This window comes from Gavia stellata, chromosome 31, assembly GCF_030936135.1.
Source record: "Gavia stellata isolate bGavSte3 chromosome 31, bGavSte3.hap2, whole genome shotgun sequence".
NCBI classification, from domain to species: domain Eukaryota; kingdom Metazoa; phylum Chordata; class Aves; order Gaviiformes; family Gaviidae; genus Gavia; species Gavia stellata.
In genome coordinates, this window is record NC_082624.1 from 3,201,881 (window position 1) to 3,227,901 (window position 26,021).

The 26,021-nt window shown below is 39.7% G+C and overlaps 1 protein-coding gene across 8 annotated transcripts in view; it reads left to right on the plus strand.

Annotated features, from left to right (window-relative positions):
* EBF2 (EBF transcription factor 2) overlaps positions 1–22,952 on the plus strand; it is a 142,619-nt gene extending 119,667 nt beyond the window's left edge. For 4 of the 8 annotated variants that reach the window (XM_059831577.1, XM_059831575.1, XM_059831576.1 and 1 more), the window contains 7 exons: positions 309–435; positions 9,324–9,412; positions 10,543–10,608; positions 10,719–10,896; positions 12,200–12,385; positions 13,713–13,880; positions 22,915–22,952. In XM_059831577.1, coding sequence (XP_059687560.1) covers positions 309–435; positions 9,324–9,412; positions 10,543–10,608; positions 10,719–10,896; positions 12,200–12,385; positions 13,713–13,880; positions 22,915–22,946 — 846 coding nt within the window. In that variant the 3' untranslated portion in view covers positions 22,947–22,952. Of the gene's footprint in view, positions 1–308; positions 436–9,323; positions 9,413–10,542; positions 10,609–10,718; positions 10,897–12,199; positions 12,386–13,712; positions 13,881–14,368; positions 14,437–22,914 lie in introns of those variants that run through there. The other 4 variants (XM_059831582.1, XM_059831581.1, XM_059831580.1 and 1 more) reach the window with 3 other exon arrangements.
* Positions 22,953–26,021: the final 3,069 nt, after the last annotated feature.

Below are 26,021 nucleotides of genomic sequence, written 5' to 3' on the forward strand. Positions count from 1 at the left end.
ATCTGGAGACAGGTAAAGGTAAAGAAATAAAGCAAGGGTTAGAGTTTGGGAAGGAGAAAGAATTCCCTCTGGGTCCATGCAATTAACTAATGGGCATAAGCAGTACAATTTTCCTGATGACAATTTATCCTAAAATGTGTCTTCCTCTCCCGGAGGCAAGAAACTAGACCAGATGCCTGATCTATAGTGTCTCCTATATAGGAATAAGCAACGCATTTACTTATAAAGCATGTTTGGAGGGTGAAGAGTGAAAACGGGGAATAACACAGACATGTCATAATTGTGCCTCTCCTTCTGTTATTTCCCAGCTTATCACGCCTCACGCCATTCGAGTTCAGACACCTCCACGTCACATTCCCGGAGTGGTTGAAGTGACATTATCGTACAAATCCAAACAGTTTTGCAAAGGCGCACCAGGCAGGTTTATTTACACAGGTAGGTGATTGCGATTTACACTAGAGGAGCTGGAGCTCAGGCCCTCTTTGTTTTGGTAATCATTATTGACAACTCTCTGCTTGCTTGCTTTATTTATTTATTTAGCCTCTTGCTGTTTGAAGGCCACTCTGCTATTGCACATGTAAGGAGGTAGCTTCATTGTTGTGCAGAGGTGTTAAGGGGCTTTTACTACACATGTTAATATTTTTTCCAGATTAGAGCTCATGCTGTTATGATACGGGTCTGCCTATAGATATGTTAGGTCTATAGGAACATGATAGCATTGTTCTACATACTGGAAGGTGTTTTATTTATAATAGTGTTTATTTTACATTTCCCTCTCGCTGGGGGTAACTTTTCATTTTCAAGATAATCCCAGAGGACAAGGAGAGCATCTTGGATCAAGAGAAGTCAAAGACCTGAGAGGAAAATAAATCTGTTGGGTTTTTTTACTATTCTTAAATGGATTATCAGCTTATTTAGCAGGAGAACATTATCTATAGATCTGAAAGAAAAAAAATCAGATGGGACCAGATGAACATCTCATTGAACTGTGTCAGTACCAGTAGTAACAATGATGGCATATAATGTATACACTAAAGTTTCTGAAGCCTGTGAAGCATGGCTGGAGAATAATGGTGTGCCGAGTTCTAAAGGGTGGATTTATGTTTAAGTTGAATGACTTGCTCCCACCAAATCATATTCAGATTTCTCAAAATGGAAGAAATTTTTTATTAAAAATTTTAAGGTAAAAACTTAACTACCTGTTGAGTGAAAAGTGGAAAAGATTGAATGAAAATCTGTCACTTCAGGACTTTAGAAAGAACGAATGATTTGTGAAGATCCTGTTACTGTCTTATGCCATTTTATATAGTACACATGCTAAATTAGCATTTAGTTATGTATGTGGAAAGGTATTTATTGATACAACTGCCACAACTAGAAACCTGCAGCAAGAACTAAGTCTTCAATTATACTAGGTACTCTAATGAAATATAAGCTTAACTGACAAAGGTTTATTTTTGTTATGGTAGAGGTCTGATCCACAGTTAATTGAAGACACTGAAATGATATCCATTGACTGAAACTGACTTTGAATCAAGCTCAAAAAGATTAGGACTTCCTTCTGATTTTGCACCAAAATAACCCCAGTGCAGTGCAAAGTCATCCTGGAATTATTCCTGGACTTGTGAGATCAGGATCTGGCCAAAACCTTTTGAAATACATTTTCTTCTAAGGCAGTCCATTGATTCACTGGTCTCTGGGAAAAGATGCATCTGATGTCTGAGCAGGTTAAACCTATCTCCTTTTCCTGAGAGATGACTGGCAAAGCCATCAAACAGGTTGAAGATTCAAATCTGCATTCGAATACAATCATGTTTCTAAAGAGATGGGACAGGTTAACTTACCGGAGTCTGGCACTCCTTAAGCAAAGGAACAGTGTCAGTGATTCGTGTGCAGTACAGGGCTTGTAGGGGCTGCACTAGACCTGATGCATTTACCTTCAGAGAAGGAGAGACTGTTAATTCTTTAGTTATTAGTACAGATTTAAATGTAAAGTTCTTCTATGCCATTTTCTGCTTCTTGAGGCCTTGCTCTCACAGCGTCTTCAACACAAGCGTTACTGAGGGCCACCATCTGTGTGCTGTTGGTACCTGTGCTGAAAGAGGTTTAGGAATGGAGCGATACAGAGATATGTAATAGAAATGTGCATTCCTCTATGAAGAAAAGTCATCTTATTATTGTAAAGCTGTTTTAAGTGCAAGACTTACTTGTACCATCTAGGGGGGACTTGAGTCAGACTGCAGTGTAGTTCTTTGACATGTTAATTAGAGTGCTTGCACAAAAAAGGACATGAAGATGTACGTAGGAGCCAGGGGAAGAGAAGAAAGTTAAATATGCTATCCCTGTTTCACTGCTGTTATTGGCATAGGGATATCTGCTACCATTCTGAGGAGTGAGTGGGTGCTTACTGCCATATGTTACGAAACAGCATTTCACAGAAGATGCCGAGCTGTTAGAGCGAGGGTAGAACAGACAACTTTTCAATCTGTCTGTTCAAGAACCTGCAGTTCTCCCACCATGGCAGGCAAAATGATAAACACAGCTATTAGGTAGAGGCTCACCTGTGTAATCAGTTCCCCCAGGTTGTTGCTGCTAATAGCAGTAAGAACAACTTCTAAGCTATGAAAATAACATGGTGGCATTTTTTACTCTTTCTGTGGCTGTGCTATAAGAAAAATGCTGTGATCCTGCTGTAGACAAATGCATTGATTTTTAACCTAGGCAAGCCATATTCAGGCAGTCAAGGTCCTTCTAGCTGTAAGTCTTCTTCAGAACTTCCACAACTACTTTTGAACCTCTTGACCAGTTTCTCTCAGATTTTATCAGAAAGGTAGAAGCATCAAAGATGCGCAGTTCCAGCACATTTTTGTGAAAATGGAAAATGGTAAGAGAGATCTGAATTAATCCTCCACTGAAAGAAAGGGGGAAGAGCTCAACCATGTTATTAGACAGCAGAGAATCTACCAGAAAACAGCCTCAGGAAACCAGGTTGTTTAAATGCCACTGCCCATAGAATGCATGTGTGTATCCATAGCACTCTGTAAAACATACTTAGTAGCAGCACAGAAGGGCAGCTATTTGTTGGGTAGAGCGGGGCAGACAAATATATAAAATACTGAAGAGGAAAGTTCAGCAGATTTTATAATTATTGGTAAGGTAGTCTTATGCATCATAATGAAAATCGGGGGGGGTGGGGTGGTGATAATTGAAGTTTATTATTTTCTTGATACTTTTAGTACTTTAGATTGCAATATATTCCTCCGAGCTGTCACAAAGTTTGTAGATAACATACTGGAGAATGTAGTAGGCTTGGAGACACAAATAAGACCACTTTCCTCTTGACTTGTAGTTGCCTCTATAAATGAGAATTTCTCCTCTAAACACCTTCCCTTTACATTCAGCTTGCATTTGGCAAAAACCTAAGAAATGCAGAGACATTAACATCAAGCCCAGGAGAATGGAAAGTGTGAAGTCCTGCAAACTAAAAGCAAGGGACAATGTAGTTCTGTCAGAACTAGTAACAGCAGCAACAACTAGCAGCCCCGGTACTATCAGGGTCATGTTGTATTAAGTCCTTCATAATTACTAAGTGCTGAGATAGAACCTCAGATGAAAAGCACGAAGGGTCAAGTCATACGAAGAATACTGAGTAGCTGGCTATAGGTACTTCACAGGTATAACAAGAGTAATTATTCATATAAAACCAGACCTCAGAGGGTTCATCAGGGCCTCGCTGCTTCAGACATGGGCAACCAGTTACAGGCAGACACGTGCTTCCATTTTATACGTGAGACATTGCCACAGTAGGACGAAGAAAGATTAACCACTTGCCTGTGGTTATACAGGGAAGCTGAAGATAGGCAGGGAAATAGATCTCTCAGGTTCTAGCCATATCCTTAATCACCAGAACACCAATACTCTTCTAAAACATGGAAACAGAAAGACAGTGATCTTAGTACTGTGTGTATCTGCCTATGCCCTCAGTATTTAATATACAATCAAATATTAATGTTTGACCTGATTATACTTGAGCTTTTTTTTTTTTAAAAGAGTCACAATAAGACAGGTTGTTTGAAGAAGAAAATGATAAACTGTTGAAAAGATGAATATAAAAATTAGATATAAATTTCAAGGGTAAATCTAAATGCCACAGTGGAGCTGTTATGGGAGCTCATATGCGTCCTGTAATGTGTATTTATAATAGGCTCCTTGCAAAGTGTGCTGTGCTAGCATTGCTGTAGTTATGGTTCTGTCAGCGTTTCCACTCTTAAGTGCTATCATTCAGGGTGCTGCAACTCAGCCATCAAATTCCTCTCATCACCAAAATGTGATGTGTGGACTTTTCATAAGGTTCCCAGATGGAAAACTTACATTATAAGAGTGAAGCCAACAGGATTCTATGGATATCTGACAGTGTCCTACGGAGTATAACAAAAATCTAGAGAAATGACTTGTTATATGTTAATGGCAGTTGCTGAACCAACTTACATACTTTAGTAGTTAAGTATATACTTAAAGTGAGAGATAAAAAGTCTATTTTTAAATCACCACAACTAAACATTTAGTCCCCGTGTGTACCTTAATCTGGTGAGAATAGAGGTTACACATACATCTCCATGTTCTGAATTACTTTTCTTTCATCAGCTGTTCCTAGAATAATAAGACATTTGTTCTCTGCTGCTAGTCTAGCAGTAGCCTCATATTCTGCTTTTAATACTACACAAATTCAAATTCTCTGCCGCTGGAAGTAGTTCCATTATAGTTCCCTCGATTTTAATAACGCTTACATCAGTTTACACCAGCTGAGGATATGTCTCGTAGGCTTTCATATCTTAAGTTTGATCACAGCTCTGCATTTACTTTGTCATAGCGATGCTAACCTGGAAACGTGTCTATCAGGGAGATTTTGAACATAATTTTCCTCTCTGAGCAGAAATCCTCCAGGGGTTAACTTGTCAGAGCAATGCAATATAAAATAATCTGTAGGATATGTTGGATTCCCGGGTTGTACGGTATCAGTCTCTATGGCAGGTACCAAGGATAGCAGGGTACTGGTTTGCTAAAGCTTGTAAGTAGATTTGAGAAGGTCTTGTTATCTGCTTGTGGGAAACAACACTTGCAAGAATGCAGCGAGCTCTGCCAATTGGAGGACCAAGTTCACTTGGCCAGAACACAACTGATGTGACAGAAAGCCTTTGCAGAGAACAGCTCCTACCACTGCTTTAGCCTATGAAAGACACATGCGATAGGAGGCAAGGCTGTGTCGGGAGCAGGGTGTTTGGAACAGCTGGTACCAGTGCAGCAAACATAACACAGGACCACTAGCAGTACACTGCTAGCAGCATCCTTCTCACTCTAGACCCTAATGTACCCCTCAGAGTAGGCTGACCAGTACGTATGTACCTCCCAAGCCCAGGATTAGCGTGATTACAGCAAGCGAGCTTCTGTAGCCAGCAACGTGGAAAAGTTTTATTCTGAAGGGTGAATACCAAGCATCTTTTTACTCTTGGCTTGAGTGAAGGTAGTCACTAGTGCAAAGTTGGAATTCAAGCCTTTAAGGCCACTGCTGCCTCTTGAGGAAGGTTAGGCATCACATTGCAAATACTACACTCCATCTGGCTCATTTTGTGGGTTCAGGATATTTCTAGAGGCATGCATACTTTGTTTCTTCTCATTCATACTGTGCAAACAGAGGACGTGCTGCCCTTTGGTCTGCTTCGTGGAGTAAGGCAAAGATGAGCTGTAGAACTTTGCTAAGGTCCTTGAATGTGGCCCTCTTTTGATTGGCGGAGAGGGAGAGTGCACATCTCCCAAGGCGTACCCTGGCAATATGAGAATGAGCTGTCACTCATGGTAAATTGTGCAGATCTTCATAACATCATCTTCCTTCAACAGTCTTATGTGCTTTGATGTGCGGTGAAATAATTAATACTTTAAATGTCAGCACTGTTATCATTGGGTATCTGAGTTAGTCCCCATTGAGATGAATGGGACTGAGCTGTTGTTTCAGGTTTTGCAAATGCAGACAGATGTCATGGCATCAGTTGCTCAAGTGTGAGAATATTTTTTTTTCTCCTATTCCAGTGAGTCATAATAGCTGGAGACTTGTATTTAAAATGAAAGCATGGATTTTGGATGGTAAGGAACAATATAAAAGCAGCAGCACTGGGCCATACTCTATTTGAGCCTTGTCATAAATAAAGTCAGGCAGGCTGTGGGGCATTTAGACCTCTCCCTACTGCTGACTGTAACAATTCTGTTGTTAAAACAGTTATACTAGAGTGAAGTTTATAGACTAACTGATAATTTCCTTTATTCACTAGATGGTTGCTCTTTTTTTGCATACATTATATCATGTCACGCACAATTTTTTAAACTATGCTCTGGGAAATCCAAGAGACCCCTTGTGCCTGAAACACTGGATTTGAGAGTTGCCAAAGGGATTTTGCCGTACCTCGGTCAGTTTTCTTGGGGGTTTCATTTCAGATACCTGATTTGTAGGAAATAATGAGTAGCCTGCTTCTGTGTCAGACCCCTTTATGGTTTCTGAATCCATGAACCCAAAAGCATTTGCATACAATTTTGGCACATTTCTGTGTAACACATAGATAAATCACTAGTGACACAGTAGCTCTTTTCTCAGTGGAAGTGGTATTGTGGTGAAGCTGTTCAAACTTGCTGGTGGATTCCACATCTTGCCCTTCAGTTGAAAAGGTACCGTTTACTTCTACAAATGTTGGATGTTGGTTTTTAACAGGATTTCATGACAGACATGTTTTTGTTACATTGGTGAGTAAAACTAGTAGTGGGCAATTTTGTTGCAAGCTGTACAGAAAACCTTTTGTGCTGAAAGACATAATATATACATTGATTCAAAATGGCTGAGTTATTCTTAGAACAATTCAACATTGTTGAGAAAGTATTTGCTGCTATTTATCTATCAGAATGAAAATGTCTATGTCAATCCACTGGAAAAATGTTTGTTGAATAATAGCCAATTTCTTTTTCCTGAATTAGCATTTTGTATATTCCCATTAGCTATTTTTAGTGAAGTATGTATACATATATGTTTAAATTCCTATATATTTTACATTGCTTTTGCTTAGCTTAAGATATATAACTTAACTGATTAGACTTGTAATCAAGAAGAGAAATGGCACATAATGATGTATAGGCTCTTGAGAGAATTTGCCTATAATTCTCAGGATTATTGGCAAAAAAACCCACCCCCCAAAAAACCCCCTCTTCCCAAATGGGATGTAGATCTGTGGCAGTTGAAATGTGTATTATTAAAGTCCTTAAGCAAACCAGAATGGCTCCCAGTGGAGAGCAAAGACATTCTAAGTATAGCCAAGACTAAATTCTCAGGTCTGGGTTTTCTCTACTCAATTCCCACTTGATTATCTCCTGTAATATTTAAACTTCATGCCATGCCATAATTATTTAATAAAAAGTAAATATAAAATGTATCTCAGTGGGGAATATGACCTTTTACCTTCATGTTGTTATACCAAAGACAGACACAGATAAACAGGGAATCTGGATCAGTATGATAGTCTGTCTCACTTGATAGTTTCATTCTTCTGGTGTCTGAGACAGTTAGCCTGTAAGGTGCTGAGTGTATTTCGGAAGATTCAATAAGTGCCATCAGCATCTCTTGCAATCAGGTGTTTTCAGCTGTGCTGATGTCACCAGTTATTTAGAATTTTTTTTTTTTTTTCAAAAGAACCACAAATGGTACAAGAGGATAGAAGAAGCTGGTGCTGAATGAGGATAGTGCTAAAGGACTTACATATGGTACTTATTAAATGCGTCATGGAATTCTTTGCAAGATTCTCAGCATGAATCTGTCGTTTGAATTATAAGGCACATTCTTAAACGTTAAGGAAATTCTAAAAAACCCTACCTGTAACTGTGGTAGTAATCACTAGTAATCCTGATGTATTAGAGGCAGTCAAAGCCTGCAAGCATGCAGAATGCTACAGAACTGACTTTTGGTTTCTGTGTTAATTTGAGTTGGAGTTTAATTTTGAATAATCAGAAATTAGATTATTATTGCCACGATTTCATAGTAGAGAGTATTGAAGTGTCTGAAGTTTTATGAAATCACCAGCGATGCCAGTAGGGCTCTACCAGCTATTACTAACTGAGGATCTGGGTCAAAATATCTTGGTTTATCCACTAGAGATTAACATCATTACAGTGAAGTGGCTATGTATGCATAATAGCCATACACAATTGAAGAAGTTAACGTGTCTAATGAATAGTTGTGCCCTAGTTTGTGACGGCAAAACGTGTGGGAGGTGTGTGTGTAATGTGTTTATTAGATGAGCAAATACAGTACTCTTGATTTCTGACTGTATAACGAACATAGTAGAAGACTTGTTCTAATTTGCATTTGTACCGTAACTTGCTATATTACTGCCATGGTCAGTTTTGTCCAGAGTAAATGCATTCATCCTTAAAGGAGTATTTTGTGACAATGCTTCCCTGCTGTATCTTTCAAATTATTCACTCAGCCTTTGAGAGATGGTGAGAAGTCAGCATTGGAAACTGGAGCAGTTTTAAGCGCAGCAGTCATGCTTTTTTTGTTCCCTTATTGAGTAAGCCAAACTCACTAGTGTAACCCTTTGGAATACTTTCAGTCAGAAGTTTTGCGAATCGCATGCAGCATTCACATAAATTTTGTCATTTGCTTCAACCTATCTACCTCTGAATGTATTTTGTGGAATACTGGCATAAAATGAGCACATCCATTCAGTTCAGCTGTGCCCACCAGAATGAGCAGGCATAGGGTGTGTGTATACACATAAATGCACAGAATTCTTTCAAGGCTTAGCTGTAAGCGGAAAGATATCACTAATTCTTTATTTAACAAATTACAGACACTCTGAAGGATTGTCCAGGAGCTCCATGCAGTTCATTATACAGATAATAGCAGAAACAGCTGTACAATTAAATGGGTGGGGTTGGGGTAGGTACTAGCAGTCAGGGGACCTGGTCCGTAGAACACAGTCCAACATTAATAGCTTGTGTGTCCCAGCTTTCTTAGCGGCAGAGTAAGTGTTACCCCTGAAAAGAGATTAGGGATCCTCATGCAGAAGTTCTTGTAAAGCTTTTAGCTTGCTATTCAGCCTGTCTCACACACACAGCGATCAGGGCTCATCTGAGCAGTAGGCAATGTACACCTTCTAGGAACCCAGGCAAGGAGAGGTTTTTTGTGGCGAAGCTGTGAAATCCATCTTTCTTAGGTAATGGAACTTAAGAGTCATACAAATATATATGCTCATATAATATGGGTTTTTTTTCTGCTTTCCTTTCAGCTTTAAATGAACCTACCATAGATTATGGTTTCCAAAGACTGCAAAAGGTCATCCCAAGACATCCTGGTGACCCTGAAAGACTAGCTAAGGTAAAATATTTTTAAGCATTTCACTGAGCCCACTAAATATGTTCTTTCACTTCTAAATCACACAAGAGACAAAATAGTATCTTAAATGACAATTACATCTGAACATAAGTTCACCCATTAGCTGTAGGTCCAAATGAACATTTGATCATTTAGAACCCATAGGTACCAGTAATTTCTATCTGTTAGAGCTCAAACACTGTGAATTTCTTTTGCTGCTAAAATGAGAGTCCAGTGCAGATATCTTCCCAGTTCATATTCATGGTCCTTTGCATTTATCCATATTGGCAAATCTCTGAACCTAAATAGACATAAAGGATTTGTTGCAGAGGTCTAATCTTAAAGGAAACTTTTAGTGAAAAACACTTAAAGCTCAATTTCTTCTGTAGCAACAACTGCAGTATGCATGTGTTGAAACAACTCAGGATTTTATGTATCTATCTGTAATACTGCGCACTGTGGTGTTGATGTGGCACCTAGCACAATGAGAGCGGCATTAATGACTATATTCCTAGATTTTAGTGCAGTACCAAAAGTACCTATTAACATCTTTGCATGATGAAAGACTATTGTATTCAGAGAGTATACTGTGTAGCTTTTTTCCCTACAACCAGAGGTAACATAAAATACCTAAAGTGTTTTATTTGTAGCATTATTGAGAAACAATATATGGACATGGAGATTAAGCAGATTTTTATGTGTCTGTGCAAAGGAGTATATTGAAATTCAGTAGGGAATGGAGGTCCTATTTAAATTGGGAATGTCTGAAAATTGTCTCCATTTTTTAAGCTCGTGAGCTTGAAGCAGCTTCAGGACTACGGAGAGCTCCCAGACAAAGATGGAGCGCTCCCAGCTAGAGAGGGAGCGCTGGGCTCGCAATGCAGTCGGCACCGGTTGAGGCTTCCATCGCACGCTTTCCAAAGTGACTGATGACTTTGCATGTCTAGTTTGAGATACTGTAAGGGGTTCAATTTTTCAGATAAGTGGCAAATAACAGCTCTTTAAGGGACCCAGTTTTCAGAATGACCACGCACAAACACTAGTCACTTCAGAAAATACTAGCCCATGGTTTTATTTGCAGTGGAATCCTTTTCTGTTAAAATGTCAGTTTTATGCATCTGCTCATCCTCCAGGAAATGCTGTTGAAACGAGCTGCTGACCTAGTTGAAGCACTGTATGGAACACCACATAACAACCAGGTCAGAATGACTACTCTCAACAGAGGGGAGTGGTATACATTCAGGTTTAGTAATAAACGCTAGAAAATTTCTCCAAGCACACTTCTGAACTTGTGCCTTTCATTCTGCAGGACATCATTCTGAAACGAGCTGCAGACATCGCAGAAGCTCTCTACAGTGTACCAAGGAATCCCGCACAGATCCCTGCACTGTCTAGCTCTCCTGCTCACAGCAGTATGATGGGAATTAACTCCTACGGTAGCCAGTTAGGAGTCAGCATTTCAGAGTCAACACAGGGGAACAACCAAGGTAAGCATTGCAAGTGGTATAGTGTTAATTTGAACAAGAAAAATTTCATCACAGTTGCTTCCATAGTAGTTTTTCAACTTCTCTACCTGCTCAGCTTATGAACAGAAAGATGGCTTTAAACTGTCAGCATTAGAAATGGATGTGTACTGCCGTTTTGGATGATACTGTGTCAGCACCAGCTTCTAGTCGCCAGATTAGCTACGGCTGAAATAATTTTTGAATATTTTCTTCCTTTTTTTTTTTTTTTAAGGCTGCTTCTTCAGTGTTAATTTTACCAACTTGCTTATGTTGTATGTATTACATTTACTCCCGATATATTATTGTTAGGAAAACGTGCTGTAAAATGACATATTAACAGTAATACATCATGGGAGCAATATCAACTTTGGGCATTTTCTGACTCTTGAATATTTTGGTTTTTAGCACTCGATTCCAGTAACATACAGTCTGTGGTTGACTGCATGAATAGCTGTGTTTAACACTCATAAGGCAGTAAAACCATGTCATACGAAGTTAATATTACATATGCCATGTCAAAAGTCATCATGCAGCTAATTTTGCTTGGTTTTTTAATAAGGTCTTACCAGCCCTGAATTAGAACTCCATAATATAAATGGGCAGAAATAACCTGACTTGATATCTACTTTTGAAGTAGCTATTGGATCACATCTTTCTAATGAAAGCTGTTCCATGGAAAAAACCTTTTGCAGCTGTAACAATAGCCTTGGACTTTAATGCTGATAGCTATGGAGTTCTTCAGTCTCTTTTTTGATTAAAAAGAGGCTAAATTTGATTCTCAAGTATTTGTGATTTTTTTTTAAGACAAAAAATGGTTTTTACTTATCCAGTTTATTCTTTCCCCCAAGTAGAGTATGTTCAAAGTCAAGCTGCAAACGATATATGGGTTATAATTTCCCCTTAGTAATGCACTTGCTTTATTTGTAATTCATCAATAATTTGAAAAGTATAATGTCCTCCGTAAAATTGTACAAAATCCCACATATATTATAAATTCTACCTCAGAAATAGATAAGCACACACATTTTTTCCAGCTCTTAGAACAAATTTCAACTTTTAATAAATCAAATCTGATTAGAAAAATATACAGCAGTTCACTTCAGAAAGTTATGCGTGTTGCTTAACTTGAAAGCACGTGTATAAAACCCACTGAAATTAATGGTACTTGCTTAAATGTTTTAATTAATCTGCATTTAAATAAGTAATTTATTTAAGCAGGGGAATATACAGGAGGAAGTTTTAAGGCAAATCCATTGACATGCTTTGAAATGTGGGGTTTTTTTAGGTTATATTCGTAACACAAGCAGCATCTCACCCCGAGGTTACTCATCCAGTTCCACACCTCAACAGTCCAACTACAGCACTTCCAGCAATAGTATGAACGGCTACAGCAACGTCCCCATGTCAAACCTGGGCGTTCCTGGCTCACCTGGATTCATTAACGGCTCTCCAACAGGATCCCCCTATGGATGTATGTGCTTTGCTTCTTTTATATTTGATTCATGCTCCTGCTTAATTTAATTTACAACATCAAAAAATGCAGCAAGCCATGTCTTTCAGGAGAAGTTCTCAAGATGTAGTGAAGATTTTTGTAAAAGGTTCTGGTTTGTGTTCTGGTATTTTTTAGTATGAACTAGAAAAGGTTCCCATTTTTCAAGAATGATAGAGGAATATTGAACCTTACTTGTTTTTTCCTTCATTTTTTATCCTTGTACAGATTCCTAAATGGCAAAGGCCACAGTGTGAAATGAGGTACAATTCGCAACTTTAGATGATTAAGCAAGTAGCCATTACTTTTAGCATAGAGAGTACTTCGAATCCTATGTAAAAGCCACTTTAAAATAATTTTTGTATATATAAGGATGACCAGTTAAACAGCTATTTACTTATTATTTACCTACACTGTAGCTTATGGAGGGTATAGCTCCCAATAATGTCAGGATCATGCCTTTCTAGACCTGCAAAATGCTATTTTATTTACATTCATATCATCTGCATAAGGACTGACCCACTTTGCAGTGATGAAGAAGGCTCCTTGCTGGTCTGAAACCTGCTAAACAATGTCCTCGCAGTTTGAGCAGTAATTTAAGGCTAAGGTGCAACTCAAAGGATGTTCAGGAACTTTTGATACTTTCCCTATTCTGGAGCTTTGCCATTGACTTCAATAAGGAAAGGACCGGGTTTGCAGTGTCTTGTTATTCTGATTTCAAACTAATACACCCATGAGATTTGGGGATTCACTTGAATTTGGTTATTTGTTCCTTGTTTTGCTGAGAAACAGCTGATATTTTTCTTGGAAGGTAAGTTAGTTAACAGTTGCTTAACAAGCTATTGGACGTATAACGGGACTTTTTCTTGCAAGATACTTCTTTAATAAGAAGCCAGTTTAGATTCAAATCTAAGCAACGACTTAAAACATCCCCCCTCAACTCCAACCCAGGAAATCTTCATTTTTAAAAAGCTGGGGAAGGCACAGACCTTCCCAATTTCCAAAGCATAGACTCTAAGTGGACAGGCCGTTACTGTCTACTGATTGTTCATATTGACTCTCTCTTTCTCCCTTGATGACTTAGCATTTTCTGATAGCCTCACCCTTCATTTTAAAAGAATTAAGCACTCTCTTTTCTGAACTATTCCATATAACTGCCTCTCTACTTTAGACTGATTCTAAACAGCCAAGTCAAAGTGAGAATGAGATCTTAAAGAAGTGAAATGAGTAATCAGAAGGTAGACATTTTAAGCAGTTTTACCAAACTTCTGTAACTGTGTTTCTGATGATTCACTTTTTTCTTTTGCAGTAATGTCTTCAAGTCCAACAGTTGGCTCCTCCAGCACTTCTTCCATCCTTCCATTCTCCTCTTCCGTCTTTCCTGCTGTCAAACAGAAGAGTGCCTTTGCTCCTGTCATCAGACCCCAAGGGTCTCCTTCTCCTGCCTGCTCTAGTGGCAATGGAAATGGGTTTAGAGGTAAGAAATGTACCATTAATATTCAGCCTGCACATGTAAAGCACACTGTGTTAGTCTAGGTAAACACAGTAATCATCTGAATACCATCACACTGATATTGCAGGACTCAGTAGTGAGAATCGGACCCAATCCAACTGGATTAAAGCAATGCTCCAAGCGTTGCCTATTTGGTTTTAAAACAACAGGGGACAGACACTCATTTATACCAAGAAGGATTTGACCCACGCTGCATTTCAGTACCAGCTCTTTTGTGAGGACTGACTTCTCCTTAGGCTTCAGGGACTTGTAAAACAAACGTCTGCCCTGCAGAGTTAATACACAGCTCTGTACATAACAGCCAATGTCTTGAAACCTGCTGCAAGGTTTAGGCTCATACGGGGAATTGAGCCCTATAGTACGTTTACAGCCTTTTTTAAAGGTGATCTGCAAAACAAATGTGAGTATTAAGATAAGAATGGAAACCTGTACTAAATTCTTTCTTTTAACAGGCTGGGGGGGGCATGCGGCACATAAATACGCTCCAAGTCTCCATAAAAAAAGCCTTTATAGGGCCTGAGAAGTCATCTGGCTCCTTCAGACTTCACTAGAGATACCATAGAAAACACAACTCTGGGAATTCAGCCATGCCAAGAGGCAGTGGTAATTCTAAAATGAGCCCTGCAAACCGCACCTGTTGATTTGGGTGCATTATAAATCCTTAGCTAGGCCACAGGGACTTACATAAACTGCGATTATTTTATATAATAAGGAAATTCTAAGTGTGTTGAACAAAAACAATTACATTTTTAAAAGCTAACTTATAGAATTCTGCTATATATCTGAAACAGCTTCTTCCCCTGCTCCAATTACATGAAACTCCGTGCTTCTCCAAGATCATCTTCTCCCCATTAAAGACATTGATCTACCCATGTAAATGCACAGGTATCATGTTGACAGGGAATGTAATTTCTTTCCCACTCTGTTAAAGAAGATGAAAAGAAGGATTTGAAGCAAATTTTTAAACTATAGGTATAGAAAGTTTTGTTGGCCCAATAGTTATAGCTATTTAGCTAAACTGTTTAGAAATGGGTTTACCTTTGTTAACGGTTTGTATGATCACGGTGTCTAGAGAGTCATCATCACTGGTCTGCAGTTAAGTTTTTTCCTTCTTTTTTTTTTTGGGGGGGGGAGGGTGTGTTCTTTGTATCAGCTAATGAAGAGATGTATTGATTTCACTGCATTTTTATAAAAAATGAGAGGGTTTAGCTGTTTTAAGGAACTGTTCCAAGGTAACTAGGAAGGCCTATCCTTGTTTAGCAGAAGTCAGTTGGACAGTGCTGTAATCTAAAGACAAATCAGTGCGCTCAGAACAGATTTAAGTCTGCTTTAAACTTGTCTAACTGCTATGTTGAGAAGGTCTAAGTGTTAAGAAGTTACCAAAAGTAGTGCTAACCACAAATCAGTTCAGTGAGAAAATCACTCAGATTGTTTCTGGGAGACAGAAAAAGGACAGATTAAAAAAACACTGACTTTTTATTTAAGTTAACACTTTTCCTTAACCTACCATGTCTGTCCTGTCTGCTCAAGCTTATCTCTTTTTTCACCCTTTTGTAAACAGGTAAAGTACTAGAGACCATTTGTGCCATCATGCCCTTTGGTGTTTACAACATATTGATTACTAATTTATAGATTGGATAAAATAAGAGATTCTAAAAATGGAAGTTAATATTAAATATAACATAAAACCCAGTCCTCACATCCATGCCTTTTTACTGACAAAAGTCCAATCCTGAGGTGTTCAGGATTAATCTGTCAGTTAGTTAAGGTTATGATTCCTTACTGAAATAGCTTATGCATATAGAGGTGCAGAGACTTGGGCATGGATAAACCGATACGAAAGTTATTAACCATATCCCTTTCTTCGTGGGATATCTCCTTGTACATCAACACCCTGATACATTAACACAGTAATACGCTACAACTGTCATTTAAATAAGTTTTCAGCAGATACAGTACCTACTACAATGGGACTTGTCAGTCAGACCGCAACAACAGACGTGACTCACAGCAAAGGTTGTCGTTGCTTCGCAGACTCAAACAAGTCTGCCCAAGGTTTGTTATGCCAGGTCTGTGTAACTATTTAACTATTTCAGCCATAGATGCAAATTATTCTTTCCAACTGAAATATTTAAATTGATGCAAGCTGGGGAGCACATGCTTTGGAAAGGCTCCAGATACACACAGCCTGATAGCCAAATTAACGTTCCCACAGTGCTGACAGACAGATGTGGCCAGAAAGTCAACAGGAGGGTCCCAAAGAGGCAGCTTGAATGGACTTACCGTGCTGCAGCAGTGGGAGATTGTTAATCTCCTTGGCTATGCCATCCTCCTGTACTATAAACTAAGAATAGATGTGCTGGTAATATAATCTGTTTATTTATTTACTTATCAAACTTAGGCATCAGTAAATAGTAATAGCAAAAGCACAGAGCAAGCAGTAAGTATATGCAGGCTCCTTCCCAAAGCATATCAGGCAAGTGTTTTGACATTACCTTGCAACTTCCCCACCCATAATATGTTTTCACATCTCCCCAACAGGGATTTTTTGAGCTTTAATTTAATGTTTGCAATGTACTTTGGCTACATCTTTTGTTCAAAGGCAAAAGTTTCCTGGTGATGCAGTCTCCATCCTACTTACCGCATCCTGTTGCAATGAGTATTAGAAATGCTACCAGCACCTCGGGGCGTGCCACTCAATTTACAAGCAGTGATGAAAATCTAGACTATAGCTTCCACGTATGTTAACCACAGCAGTGTTTAAGCCTGGATTAAAATTAGTCTAAGCAGCAGGAGCTGTACAAGCTTCACCCTCAGATTAGCATTCCCGTTATTCCAGGCAGTTTACAGTACCGCTGGAAATTTTTTTCCAAAAATGTATCTTGGGAGGAAAGTCTCAATGATGCTTAAAAGCTGCTGGAGACAGTAGGACAGCTGGTAGAAAATACATTGTAACTCAAAAGTATTAGCTAAGCCTGAAGCTTGTATATCTACTGGCTTTCAGCTTTGGGCTGCACAGCACAGCCAAGACATGTGGAGTACCCTCAGATAACCCCCTGTGCCATGTGTTCTTGCTTACCTCTTTCACCTGCCATCTGCTATACATTCTCACAGTGTAACAGGACATGATAGGTAGAGAACAAGCAGCAATCCATACTGGACACCACTCACTTCTATAGGCTCTCCAAATTGAGAGCAGGTGATCCTGATCAGAACAATTGTGTGCTCCGTTCATGTCATATGTCAAGGCAGTTTAAAAAAGGCACTGGGAAGATATAATGTGACGTGACACAACACGGCATGATAAGTACACAAATGCCTAATCAACTCATCTCAGATGGAAGGCAGCTGATGGGAAAAGCAAGCAAATTGGAAACTGCTGGAACAGCATGGACCGCTGACTGCCCAGATTACCTTTGGCCAGCTCAGCACATCTCAACATAAAAATGCAAGCTCAGTTACAAGGAATAGCAGGCAAGCCCCAGAAGGTCAGATGTTCCATTAACCATCAGGATCCTAGCCAATCCAAAAGGTATTTGAAGTCTGACACCCTTAGGAACAGCCTCAATTTAGCAAAGGGGACATCTGCGCTATTCCCTAAAGAAATACAGGGATTTGACTTGAAGACCCTAGTTATTAATATCTTGTCTTGACAGAGTTAGGGGTGTCAACAGGACTGGGGATTCTAGTCCCCTTGCGTTCAAAGGCCATGCAAACAGGTAAATGAGGAAAGTAGTTGCTCCAAAAAGTTTGTGAGGGGTGGGACTCAGATGAAATGGCTGGCTCACATTTGCAAAGCAATGGTCCCTGATTGTTACCAGTCCAGTGCCTGAGCTGCTGTTCCATGTCGAAGCCCAGCTCTAGTCCACACTTAAGACACCGCGTTTTAAAATAACTCTTAACAAAGATTCTAACCAGGCAAAAATAGCTGGGCCATTTCTACCCTAGGACTGTTGAGCAATACGCTTCTGCCTGAATCAGAATGATTCCAGAGCCTAGACAGTGATTTAAGTATGCCAAAGGCTGCAAATTATGTCAATATATATGAAAAATACATATCTGTCATCTGATTAAATTTGATATATTGGAAGGATCAAGTACATTTTTCTCCCCAGTTTATTGGCAGAGACATAAGCGGCACAGACTGCTTCAAAATAAAGGAAACCTTAAGAGATATTTAAAACTTCTTGCTAACACTTAACTAAACAAAAATATCTCCTGTTACTGTTAATTACCTTTCATGTGATGGGATGTTAATTTTAGTAGCTCATCATATGTCACAGGCTTATTCGGGCTAGACAAGAGTTCCATTTTTAATGGGAGAAAACAAAAATCTGCCTTTTTTAATGGAAGAAAATATTCAAGACTGTTAGGTGTCACACACAAAAAAGAGGATATTGGGTAAGGCTCAATATTGACTTCTCCTTTGCACGTGAAAACTTACTTAGGTATTTTTCCAGTCATACTAGAAAACGGCTAACTGCAGAGTGGCTATACATTCCTGTGCTCTTTACTAATTAAACTTGTGCATATGTGATTTTGCAAACGCACATTTTGATTTTAAGGGTGTTCCTGATTAACTTGAACTAAATCAAAATAATTGTTCAGGCAGCCTTTTGTGAATATACAGCTTAGTGCCCTGGTGAGATAGTAACTACATCAGCGTAACTCAATAGATGAGGCCAAGTTAACTTCTCTGTCTCTTAGCTATCAAAGGTTTTTTTCCAGAGTTTTTGAAAACATGTTACCTAAAATATGGTTTAACCTGCTTATCATCTAAAAGAGACAAAACCACTGCTTATTTACAAATTTCTTACCTGTCTGTGGTTAGATGATCATGAAGAGATGAATGAAAGTCTTCCATCCAAATACTGGAGGATTTCTGCAAAAAAAAAAGTGTTAATTTCCTATGGAGGGAAAAATAAAAAGAAATTCTTTAGGAAAAGCTTGAAGCTTTTGGCTACTTTTTAGTGTCTTAGTTGGAACCGTCCTTCACAGGTCGTTCACAGAGGCTGTAATTTAGTTCACTACCATTCTAGTATAAAGGATGATGGTGCCCTTCACCCAAGCCACTGATGTTTTCTGCTAAATGAAAGCCAGCTGTGTTTCCCTCTGAAACTCCTTTCTTTTCTCTATCATTTTCAGTTGATTAGTTACGTAATAATAAATGATAGATAATAAATGGGTGCGTTGTTGTTTTACAAATGTCTCTGTGGTCTTAATACTGAAAGTAAAACTGCACATTTTCTAGTGGTAGCCATGCTGGGAGTCAGAGATACCAGTCAGGTGAAGCCTGCGGGTAGAAGTTGCACCTTTTACTAGGCCACATTACACAGAAGCTAGCTCTGCTACCAACAGCTCGGTGGCTTGCGATGTATAAACTCACCTTTATATACAGGACAGCTCACGCATAGAGATGTTTCTGGCATTGCAGGGCAAGAACATTCGTTTAGGATGCTCAGAGTAGTACCACCGGAGCACTTCGTTTGCCTCTTCAAAGAGCTGCAGAACCATAAGATTGGAGTTTGCTGGAAACTTAGTGGCAAAAGAGGAAAATCAAATGAGAGAGCAAGACGTTTGACATGACAATGATTGAAAACACCCATCTTCTCTAGAAAGCATCGTTATAAAACCAGGTCATAATTTAGACACCAGCAAAGCACCTGTGCTAGCTGAAAACTAGATCAGCACGTGTGCGCGCCTGCGCACGTGCGTGCATTTGTACAGCACTAAGCCCCTTTCCGGTTCTTACCGAATGGCTGTTTGAATTGCAGAGAGTTCTTTTCCACTACAAAGCAAGACAGCGTTTTCAAGGGCCACTTGTAGACACTAGGCTTATGATCATTATTAATTACACCCATTAAAGGTGCCTATCACCATAGCATCTGGGTACTATCCATGTTTGATTATTTATTTATAAAAAAATTCTCCAACCTTGTGACAATTTTAATCAAGTGTTTCAGTTGATAATTGCAAGCTGTCAAGGTTAATACAATAAGGCTCATCTCTAATTCTTTTTCCATTTCCCTCCAAGAAAAAAAAAAGACCCTCTGGGATAATGACTGTGGTTTCTATATTCCCAACTCATCAGGGAGTGTCCTGCATTGAACCACCTTTATTGAAAAGTTACATCGATTCAATATATAGTAATACAGGCAAAAATAATTACAGCTTTGCTAGCAGTGTAAGACCTTAATCCAAACCTCACAAACATTCAATAAAAAGCAATACAGGCTGGGAATAGGCTTTTGACAGTGCAGCCCCAAAGGGGAGTGGAGGCGGGGTGGAAATGGACGGAGGAGGGTATGTAAAAAGAGAGAGAACCACAGAGCCAAGCCATTTAGATGAGCGGTGGAGAAACAGGTGAGAATGCCAGCCAGTATTCCTCAACCCACTTGTTCTTTGTTGCAGAAGGAGGTGAAGTTGCAACATCAGGATGAAATGCCAGTGAAACGATTAGGCTTCGCTTGTCCTTTCGATGTTATACTCTAGTTTTACCTGAATTTGTCCACTGGCAGGTTCCATCCTAACAACTTCTGAGGAGCGTCTCTGCTCTGGAGCACTTACAACCTGGAATGACAGAACAGACTTGGGCTGGGGGGGGCAAAAGTAAGGAGAGGAAAGCAGAGACTTGCCTCCTTTCCCTTCCTCCGGAGCAAGTAGCAAAAGAGGGATCCCAGGGGTAACCCCAGGAGTAACAACACACTCCTCCCAAGTGCAGATGGCAGGTTCGCTGCTGCCATCACTAGTTTGACTCCAGGACTGCTGGATAACATAATATCTTTAGTTATACAGTAAAAATGTATTTTCCCTTCAATTTAAGGAACTTTCCAAAATGCTGCATCTACAAGTATTCTTAAAATATTTTTGAAGAGACATGGATGAAACTCAGGCTTGGTCTTTGATCTGCTGGAAGAAGCCTTCCTTGATTAATTAAAAAAATGAAAATAACATTGATAACAATAATATCAGAAAAAAGCATTTACACCAATATGGCCTGTCCCCCTTGGGAACAGGGTTTAAACTACACCGGCAACAGACCCTGCAGTCTGAAATTAAACCGCGCTAGCCATACCAGGGTCTGCTGCCCCTCTGCAGAGACAATCTAAACAGCCACAGCCTGACTCTGGCTGTGCCAAGAGAAAAGGGTACCGCAGGTACGGCCCGGCCAGGCCCAGGCGCTGGACGTGCTCCTGTAGTTGCTTCTGGCAAAAGACCTGGCCGGGTTGCCTTAGACAAACAGTTTAAATTCTTTGAGCTAACCTGGATGATTTTGCCCAAAGCAGCTTAGGAAGTGCGCACACAGACTGCTCCACTGGGATACCTGTGGGATGGCGGTGAGCAGCTGAGGGCACACACTTACCCCTTCTATGAGCCCCGCAGAATCTAGAGGAGGGCATCAATCCAAGAGTTAAATCAAGTTTTCTTTTCTAGAGGACAGACAGGCAGGCATGTGGTTCATAAACAGGGAGAAGGCTCTCCAGTGTCAAGCTGGGACACTGCCATTAGGATCATGTTTTGGTTTTGGGGGTGAGGAAAAGGAAAGGAGCAGCCTCCTTAGAGCTGTCAGAAAATCTCTCTTCTTCTAATGCACTCCCCCCCCCCCCCCCCCCCCCCCCCCCCCCGCCAAAAACAGGCATACAAATATTTACCTACTTTACTTAGGGTTATGTAAATTGCCTGTTTGAAAATCTGTTTGAAAAATAATAGCAAATTCCTAAGCAATTAAAAAAAGTAGATATTTGACTTCTTAAGACTGTTCGGTTTCACTTTCTCTTTCAGCTATCTGCCAAAACTGGCAGGGACTTCCAGCCCTACTCAGTTACAAAATACGAAAATATTTATTTTCCTATTGTATTAAATCATAGGCCATATCCACAGTTGTTTAAAATCAACACAGCTCCAATAAAAGAGTCATGTTAGCTGAGGATCTTGCCCTAAGCATTTTTTTTAAACGCTATGAACATAAGGGTGAAATTAATTCTCAGAGGACAGGGCTTTAAACACATGAATAATCCCACAAATTTCAGCGAACATAAATCTTTGCAGGATTAGGACCTTGCACTGCAGTGAGGCCCCTTTGAAAATATGACTCACTCATTTGTTATATAAATACGTATAAACTTAACTTACCCCTCAAAACCTTTGGGAATGGCACCAGTTCCAGGCAGCTTCAAATGTTGCTGTTGTCAGTTATGAAGAATATAGCTGCAATTAAAGGCAGTGAGAGTGACTAATAAATAATTTACATAAGCCCAGTGTTCTGGGAGCGTGCCAGGTAAGACTACAGTGATTCAGGCATATGGGGTAAACCAAGCGAGAAAGAGAGGCTGGTCCATTATTTCCACTGAAACTAAATTAGCAAACCCTAGCTCTGGTCATTGTCCAGTGAATGGGGACCTGTAATTCTCTGGCTAGGTCCCGTAAGCAGTGCACGGGCGAATTCCCGTTTGCTTTCACATCTTTCCTCACTCACAACATAACCCCTTCTGCAAGCAAATGAGCAGGCTGAGTGGGAAAGGGAAGAGCTGCTCGACTCTGGTTTTCAAGAATGATTTTGAGTGTTCAGCTTGAGAAAGCATGAGAAATCTGAATTTTTTGGGACAGTTCTGAGCATGTCTATCACCAAGGTCATCTCTCAGGAGATAAGCACCCAAAAATGATTGGGCCTTTCTGAAAATTCTGAGATTAATTCAAGTACTGAGAAATGCATTAATCCTCTCTCTCCTTTATCCATTTAAGAACCACAGTAGGCCTTGGCTTTTGGTGGATTTACTATGAGGCAGCACGTTGTCCCTTGGCTGTGGTCACTGTCGGTCTCACTGTCTTAGTTCCCACTAAAGCATAAAAACATTAAAAGAAATGGAAGGTCTAGTTTAACCTGTGCGTAAGGCCATTGCTACAATACATGACTGCGCGCAGAAGGGTGAAGGGCTCAAATATATTTTGTTCCATAAAAATTTGCCAGAATTTCATCTTTGTCAATTTTCTTTTTCAGCCATGACTGGTCTTGTCGTTCCCCCGATGTAAGGAGGAGGCAGCTTTGCTCCTCTCCCTCTTCCCTTTTTTCCTCTTTTTTTCATTTTTCTTTTACAGCACAAAACTACTTATTGTGATGGACCACTAAAAAGAAAAAAAAATAGCACTACAAGCTCTTTTTTGGGGGAAAGCCAGGCCCAGGAAAAAAAAAGGAACATTTTTTATGGATTGGACAAGATAGAAGTCTGCATCTTTTACCTGTTTCATATTTCTGACACAACCACGTCAACTCCTAAAACATTGTGAATGAAGAATCAGCCAAGAGCCAGGAAGAACAACAGTTGGCAGAACGGAATCAGAAACGCAAAGTCTTTCTTGAAAGACGTGAAACCTTCCTAAGATTTGTAAAATACTAAAAGGAGAAAGGAATTGGCAAAATGATTCAAGCTTGATATTTTGGATACAATTTGTTTTACTTTGTAGGGGAAAAAAGTTGAAGTTTCTATTTTCTATGGAGCCTTTCAGATATCGATTTAGTTTATGCAGAAAAAAATTCAACCAAACAGGGTACCAGCATGAAAGAATTTCTAGGACAAACTGACATGAATGATGGAACTTTGGTGTATGTGTGTATTTGCTTATAGTTTAACCTCTTTAAAAAATGTAAGATGTTTTACAATTATTTAAATAAATAAACTTGTAACTTATTGTATGTAGAGGTAGAAATTAAACCCTTTTTTGGATTTTTTCCTCCAGTTGTACAATGAAGAAAAATGATGCAAAAATGTAGTGATAAGTTTGAGATATATTATTACTGCTGCAATTGCTCCTCACTTCTTCCCTCTTACTGAATTCATGTGCAAGGATGTATAGGATTCCTTCTGAGTAACAATCATCAGAAACTTTTACATACATTGTGGTATACAGGTCACTAATTCGTGTATGAATTTTCATCCTCCTCATCTTTCCCCCTTCCATTTTTTGTTTCAATTAAAATAGTCGGGTACTAAGATTAACTGGTGAGCGTCACAGACCCTCCTGGCAAATGAGTGGCACTTAGGGATTTGAGCGAATCGGATTTGTCATGAGGTACTGAGTTTATTTTATAGATTCAATGTATGAATTAGGAGGGAAAAGGTTCTCTAACCTATCGTTCTTCCATGTAGTTAGAACACCTTAAGTTCAGTTATACTTCATACTAAGGGTGCATTTATAAAGGGTAAATATGTATTTGAATAATTTATGCACTTTTATCCTGACTCATTAAAAATGGTAAGTATTTTCCATTTATATATTGAAGTTCATAGAAGTAATCAATTGCTTTGAATTTTTCTGCATTTTAGCATTAAAAAAAGTTTAGTTCTTCGCATCTCCTCTCCTGAAATTGGAAGGTGAGAACAACTCTGCTAAGAAAAATCACTAGTTATCTGACTAAACCAGAGACCACTCAAAAGAATGTGATTGTTGGAAAGCCATTTTTAGAGGGGGGAAAAAAAAAAATCAGCTACACTACTCATCACCCCACTAAAATACACACGATTTATAGTTGCATGAATAGTTGTTCCAATGGAAACATCTTTATGTTAATAAATAAACCCTTATATATGGCCCCTGAAACTGTACTTGTCCATTTGCCCAGTAGTTTTGTCGATGGGTAAGTAAAATAGTGTTCTTGGTGATCCTTATCTATGGTAGGGGTTCAGTCCAGTACTGGACTCAGGATGGTGATCAACAGTGATGACTTGCATGGCCGAGGTAACGCGGAGCTCCTTTGGAGCTGTTGTGGAGCTCCTCTGGGTCAGTAATAGACTGGAAAGCCTCCCTCTAGATCCGTGGCTCAAATCCAGCTGCGGTGCTTCGTGACCGAGAGGCTTGGTGGTGTGTGTGGTATGTGACCTGACAGACCCTCACCTAACGGATGGGCTTTTGGCACAGGACTGCATTTTGCAACCATGTAAAATCCTTTCCTTAATAGCCCAGTGCAGGAAAGCTGACTGCTGTGAGCCTGCTTCTGGCGCAGACGGCGTGGGAGTAGGTCCTCCCTGAAGCTCAGTTTTCATAGTGTAGTGTAAGATGAGAGAAATGTATTTAATATACGTGAAGATTTACAGGATGTGTTTCTTAACCAGAACGCGGCACAGCAGAGAAGCCAGGGGACTGGAAAGACAAAGAAACGGGGCTACTCCTGCCATCCCTAAAGGTGATACCCTTGTTGGGAAGCAGCTTTGTGCTACTCCTGACTATGCCGTGAGGTTTTGGTAGGGCCTTGGTGAGGTGAAGGCCCTACCTCTCTTTAAAGAGAGATTTGGTGGGAATACTGGGTTTTTAAGGAGCATGAATATAGTTAGTCAGGCTTACAGTCAGGCTACTGAAAGCGTCTACATCCCAGAAAAGATGAAATAGAATAACTCACCATTAATTATGGTTGCAAGTTCCTTGACACTGCAGGTTCTTTGCAGGGAAGTGGCAGTCGCTGGAGGTCAGCAAGGGAACCAGCCTCAAAGCCAGGTGATCTCTGAAACAGGAGAGAATCACAGCTGTTAAGAAGTCTGGCGTTGTAACTGCGTACTGCTGTACGTTCACCTGCGGTAACACAACAGGGCGCACCGTCTGACCTGATCGCTGTTATTCAGAACAAAAAAAACCCCCCAAAACAACAAAAAAATAGTATTTCATACATTCATAGGTACCGATATCCCAGCAAGGCTTAAGAGTGGGAGGACCAAATTCACGTTTGGAAATCTGCATGCATACAGGGAAAAAATATTGAGGATTACTAGAGTTGGGATTGAAACTTCCATAAATTTCAGTGAATGCTGTGTTGAGACCTAGACTTAAAAATCTTGATGGACAAGGCTGCTTTTGGATCCATTATCTCCCTTCCCCCATTTTGACCTACTAAAAAACCCCAAACAGCTCCAAAGCATAAAGATGTTGGATTTTTGGATTTTTTTTCCTCCGCCCTTCTCTGTACAGACTACTTTCTAAATTCTATCATCTCTGCTTAGACTCAAAATTCTATGCCTAGCAAATATTCCAGGTAGACAGGAATTTCTAGACCACATACTCAAGAGCAGCAGCTTGCTACCTTAACTCTTCTAACATTTTTCAACAAATAAGCTTTTC